The sequence below is a fragment of the Podarcis muralis genome, chromosome 2 (assembly GCF_964188315.1).
Source record: "Podarcis muralis chromosome 2, rPodMur119.hap1.1, whole genome shotgun sequence".
In the NCBI taxonomy this organism is placed as follows: Eukaryota; Metazoa; Chordata; class Lepidosauria; order Squamata; family Lacertidae; genus Podarcis; species Podarcis muralis.
In genome coordinates, this window is record NC_135656.1 from 82696975 (window position 1) to 82703194 (window position 6220).

At 43.9% G+C, this 6220-nt stretch overlaps 1 protein-coding gene across 1 annotated transcript; it reads left to right on the plus strand.

Annotated features, from left to right (window-relative positions):
- Window positions 1-1647: 1647 nt before the first annotated feature.
- LOC114591710 (protein SPMIP1) lies at window positions 1648-6220 on the plus strand. Its single transcript, XM_028719143.2, has 2 exons — window positions 1648-2339; window positions 4354-6220. Exons 1-2 carry the CDS (start codon window positions 1883-1885, stop codon window positions 4470-4472), a joined length of 576 nt encoding a protein of 191 aa, XP_028574976.2. The 5' UTR covers window positions 1648-1882; the 3' UTR covers window positions 4473-6220.

The window sequence follows — 6220 nt, forward strand, 5'->3', positions numbered from 1 at the left end:
ATTCAAGTCCTGGCTTCTCCAGATAAAGACCACGTAGCAAATTATGTAAAAAAAAATTTTCCCTCAGAGCTGCTGTCAGTTGACCGTAGCCAGCTTTCCTCTAACCCAGTGCCTTCCTGTTTTTTTGGACTACCAACTCATTTGCACCCCAGTTATCATGGCCAATGGTTGGGATGGTGGTAGCTGGTAATACAAAACATTGGGAGGGCACCAGGTTGAAAAAGTCTGATCTGTGTTGACATGGAAGCAGCTCATCAGCATTTTAGTCAGGAGTTTTTCCAACCTGCTCTGGAAATGCCAGGAATGTAACCCAAGATTTCTGCTTGCATAGAATGCACCCTTCTTCTGAACTATGGGTGAAAGGGACAGTGTATGTGGAATTTATCAGTCTTTGTAACTAGCGCTACCATCGAACCAGAAGTAATGGTTGCTGTTTTTGTTTTGTTTGCAATTTTCTTTTTTCGCTGCTAATATTCTTCCACTGTGGCCCTAGCTTAAAAGGGCTGTGCCATGTTTTCTAATAGATGTCAGATTCTCACATCTGAGGGCAGTTAATAGCTAGAGCTACATACAAAAGCTTTCACTGTTTTCCATGCCACTCCTAGGCACACACCACAGTTTCAAAGTTCAGTGTTATGAATTTGTTCAGAATATTCTCTCTCCTCTTTATATTAGTTTACTCACTATGTACTCTTTGAAACTTGGGTGGAGGCCTGGCATTTGAATCTTATAATTTATGGCTTAACTCCAGAGGTCTAAAACTTTCCCATTTCTTTATGGGTGTGGTAGTTCTTGCATTGCGATGAAAGCATTAGAGGAGGAAACCAAATGGCTGGCATGGAGTTCATCTCTATACAGCTGCCTTACCCATCTCTCGGCTACAAATGCTTTTGATTCTGTTATTTTAAGATGCTTTGCTTTTAAAGGGCAACTGCTCAAATTAAGACCACGGGACAAGAAAGATAGAGGGAGTACCTTTGCATGCATTTTAATTTCCTCTCTGTAGCTGTGTGCTATATACATTTCTCTGAAAAAGATTTATCCCCCTACTGTGCTACCTTTCAGCTATCACTATGACTACTGCATTGTAAGGCAGGGGGCTTTTAAAAAGGTGTTTGAATTCTTTGTGTAACACACAGAGAGCCAGTCAAAACTTGCCTGCTTTGGGGCTGTATTACGCACCCAAACCCCAGGGTGGGTTTTGAGCAAGGGCACACAGCCAGTTTTGTGGTTTCAGAGAGAGAAATCACAGGCACCACATGGAATGGTAGCCAATCTAACTTTTTGTGGCTTCCGCTGAGTTTGGCTTTGATTTTCTTTGGGTTGAGTCCAATGCAACTTAAAATCGGGGAAATGAAGATTGGCAAATCCCCTGCTTGCTTGTTGCACAACTTGCATTCAAGATGGACTGCTAACTTCCAACCAAGTGTTTTTGTTAAATCACTATTTGCATGTGTGCACACTCGCGTGTGTCTCAGGTGTATATATTCTCTAGTCAGCACAAGTGGGAAGGGTGAGGAGGGCAAGGTTCTTTACTTTCAGTTTGATTTACGAGCTCTACAGTTACAAAGCCCCAGCTAGGTTGTAAGGTAACTAATTCCACCTGTCGGGCAATTGTAGCTGCAAAGAAGCCCACCTAAGGTTTTCAACATTTCACCAAAAACAAACCCAACACAGCTTTATGCCTTGTAGTCACCTAGTTGCAGGAGGTGTGTGTGTCAGAGAGAGAGAGAGAGAGCACACAGGCCCTGTTCAGAGGCTGTAATTTGAGAATAGCTTCACTGGCCCTTTTGTGTATGTTTCCTTGGACACCAGAGGCAGGAAGTAACATTTGCCGAGCACACGGTGGTCACCACACAGACTCTGCCATCTCTCTGGGGCCATGAGGGGCCTTCTGACCACGCGGGAGCAAAATGGCTGGAGGGAGCTTATTAACAAGGAGGCCTCCTGCAGGGTCAGCTGGAAGGCAAAATACGGGTACAAATACCCCGGGCGGGTGACTGACTATGGGGTGGCCAAGAGGAAGTGTTTCTTGCCTGCCATCTGCCCTCCTGAGAAGAGTGCAAGCTCCCTCCGGTGTCAAGAAGTAACTGTGCAAAAAGAGGACAGGCGGCCCCTGTCGGGCAAGGAGGAGAAGCAGGAGGAGGAAGGCCCAAGCCTTCAGAAGCCTCTTCCCGAGATGAGAGTTCCCACACCACAGACAACTCAGCTGCTATACCAGGGCTTCTCCCATGAAGGCAAAGGGAGGCACCACTACCTCAAGCAGAGGAAGACGAAGAGCCCTGAGGAGAAATTCTGCTACCCAGTGCTGTCGTCGTGGGAATACGGCTGGCGCTTAGGTAAGAGTAATGAACCAGTAATGGCTATTGCATGGATCCCAGAGCACGAGAGGCATGCAGTAGGCTTAAGAGAATGCTTCACCAGTGACAAGAAATATTTCAAGTTGCTTCTGCCTCCCCTGCTTTAATTGTCTTTGTGAGGGGAAATTATTAGGGTGGAATGCAGTGTAGCGCTGTCTGTTGTCCATATGTAATCTCCCCTGCCATGACATGCTTAAATTTGTTGTAGGACTTCCCCTGATCTCTAGCAGACTTGGGAAGGCACAGGGCACTAACAGGATGTGTCCCTGACAGCTGTCTGTCTTTCCTTATGCACATATGCCGGCTCCTGAACAGTCTTAAGTATGGTGGCCCACTTACACATTGGCAAAAACCTGAGGAAATGTATCTCCTCAAAAGAGGCCAGAAATCAGTGCAGTATTTAGCATAAGGTAAATTATATGTTTGCAAACTTGAAAATAATTAGTATAGGTCAAATGGGAAGACCAGGTGGCCTGTGTGCCTGCAGTCCAGATATCAATTGTAGATTGACAACTCCAGTGATGTCTGTCTCCTTTGGAGCAGACTGTTCCTCAGTAGAGGACTGTCCTTTCTAAAGTAGGCCACATGGTCACTCTCCCTTTTAAGCTTTGTTCAAAAACACATTTTTGAGGCGTGGGAGCTAAATTGTACCTTCTGCTTGCTCTAGTTGCCCTATGCCTGCCTTTCTATCTGTTACCACTTAGCAGCCTTCCTGTTTCATTCTGCATAAGCCCCCAGCAAACCACTGAATTGCGAGCTAAGCATTATTCGTGAGTCACGGTGACAGAAGCCAATCTAGTTCTGTTTGCCAGAGTCTGAATAATGTTTCATTTGCTTACATGGTGACTTTGCTCTGAGCGTAAGTGTTAAGAAGAAATACAAAACAGTAAGAACTAAATAAAGTGAAGCACAAGCTGGTGGTGTTTGCCTGGGATGACGCCACCTTTACAGGCCCCACTTCAGAGTCCAAATCCCCATGCAGTCATGAACCTTCGGTCAGGCACCATCTCTCTGCCTAACCTGCCTCATAGGATGGTTGCGAGGATAAAATGGAAGGAGGGGGAAAGCCACATTTAAGCTCCTTGGAGGAAATGTCTGCCTGCCTCCCCCCTGAATGGTAGAAATTGAAGCTTTTAAGATAAAATGATGGGCAAGGGTGCACCTGCTGAATTTCTGTATAGTCTGCTGCTATTATAGACAGAGAAAAAGTTTGCCATCATCTAAGCCAGGCATAGGCAAACTCTGCTCTCCAGATGTTTTGGGACTACAACTCCCATCATCCCTAGCTAACAGGACCAGTGGTCAGGGATGATGGGAATTGTAGTCCCAAAACATCTGGCGGGTCGAGTTTGCTTATGCCTGATCTACGCATTTATATCTTTTATTAATAGTGGAACTAAGCTGCTGTTTTGTGCATTATTGTTTAAGGAGCAGAGTTTTGTTCAGTGGGAGCTATAAAGCATTGCAGCTCTTCAGATCTATCAGCCTCATTCCAAAAGACCCAAACAGGTTTTAGTGCTTTCTTCTTCAGTTAAGAGCACATATTGGCTTTAGCCAATTGTAAACGCAGGCAACTGAATGATAATCTTGGTCATTTGATAGCCCTTTTTAACCATTGTTGTCTTTTTAATTGTATATATTGCTTGTTTTATGTTGCTATGGCTGTTGGCTAATGCGGATAAAGTTTATCTATCTATCTATCTACAGCATAGGCGGAACTACCTGAGCAGCCCCGGGAAGGCGATGTAGTCATCTCAGCTACAGGTGGTGAACTCATGATGATTTGTATGGCAGTCAGTTAAATGCCTGGTGATGATTTCACCAAATCCAGGAAATGGATGACAGGTTTATACTGCTCCTTGCTTATCAGTTTACAAATTGTGACTGTTCTGTAAGGGAATCTGAAAATCACATCATGTGGCAGCTGGCATTCTGCTTTAGGTTATCTTAGGCATGCAATTTTTAATGCTCAATTACACATTTATTTTTCCAGGAGACGTGGTTAAGGACATGAGGACACCAATTCATGGCAAATCCCGAATTGTAAAGGATACTTTCTACTTCAAAAACGGAATCTTCTATCATCCATCAAAAACTGACAAGCTGTCATGAATATTGTTGCTAACTGACATGTGGAAATGTTTGTGCAATGTTGCCTAGCATGGGTATTTGTTGTGGTATTGGATCAGACAACCCTCTATAATTACTTCCCTCCATAATTACTCTTTCAGATTTAGAACTTGCTTCTAGCCTTCCTTTCCCTGTAGCATGTAGCACTGCTTCTTGTGTAATAGATGCACAGCACCTATCATTCTGGCAGAGTAACTTACTGGATTCTGTGTCAAGGATGTGGATACAACCTTGCATACATTTGGGACCAGAGTCTGATTTAGAGCCAATTAATTCATATGGCTCTTGTGGTGTTTCTTGTGATAGTTTCCTTTTGTGGTGACACCTTGAAAGAAGACCTGCCATAGGCTGATTTTTTTTTAAAGCACCTATCACAGTTTATACCAAGATGAAGTTAGAGAACTGCTTTGAAATTCAAAAAGGGTGCAGGTCTGTAACAAAAACTTTTGTGACAAAGTATTCCCAGTTCTCCAGATAGTGGATCTATGAAAGACCTTTGACTGAGGCCTTGGAGGGCAACTGGCAGTCAGAGTAAACAGTATAGGACTAGATGGACCAAGTCTGCTCCATTAGTGATTGGGTACATTATCGTATTCTTCCCTGGAGGTTGTGTGAGCTGTTGTATCGGTTCTTAGTCATGGGGTGGAGTGCCACAATGACTTTATTATTTTCACTCATGGGAGCGAACCCATCATTCACTTGTATAATAAAGGTAGACTATGAGGAATTTATAGCCGCAATTATGTGTATGTCAGACATGGGTATGCTGATCAGCTGATCAGTCATGGAGACAACGAACCAAAGGTGAGCAAAAATTCACAGGACACAGCCCTCGGAGATGGGCAGCTCTGTGGCTTTTGCTATTTTTCCTAGAGGTCTTCAGGCATGGATGTGACTGACTTGTGAGAGTACCCTGGTTTCTTTAAAATATAGTGTGAGAAAGCCACAGCAAAGCTCACATTGAGCAGGAAATTGATCCATGAGGCAAGGTTGCTGCCTGCAGGGGACAGAGGCCCCCCAAGTGAGGTGAACCTGGGGCTACCAGAATTCCCTTGTTTTTCTATGGGTTATTTTCAGATATGTGATTCCCCACTCCAATGAATAGTCGTGACTGCCTCAGAGTGCCCCTTGTTTCGAAACCTTTTTGCTGACAGGCCTCCATTGCTCCCAACTGCTGCGTTACAGCCAGGAGGGTGAACAAAAGCTCTGTTGTTACTCGCAGCTCAAACAAGCCTGGCTGAAAAACATGAGATTTAAAATTAAAATGGGGGTTTGTGTGGGTACTCATGCTCATATTAAGGGTGCATAAGGCAGGCATGCTTTTCAAGGTTGTCTCCACAGCTATGACATACAAGTATTTTATATGAAAATTGAGATGCCCGAAAAATTGAAGGTGCTCCCTGGAGCCAAGACAAACTGTGCTGCTGCAACTCATAGCTTGTGTTACCCTTGTTCTATATACACTCATACAATGGACTTTGTAACTTCAGCTACTCTCCCTATTTGATCCGGAACCAGGGTGGTGATAATTTTCCTTTCTTTCTTGGCTTTGTTTGCTTGAGAAGTCGAAGAGATCCAGTGACTCACTGCTCCACAGAGACCACTTGACTAGAACAAAATAGCATAAAACAAGAGAGCTGCAAAATAAATTTAGTGACTGGAACCATAAATTTATGTGTGCTAATGTATCTAAAAGGTGGCTCTTTTTCAAGTATATGTGAATAATTTCA

Coding starts and splice junctions, on each gene's coding strand:
- LOC114591710 (XM_028719143.2), top strand. CDS start 1,883: ATGAGGGGCCTTCTGACCACGCGGGAGCAAAATGGCTGGAGGGAGCTT. Junction 2,340..4,353: donor GGAATACGGCTGGCGCTTAG/GTAAGAGTAATG, acceptor TTATTTTTCCAG/GAGACGTGGTTAAGGACATG.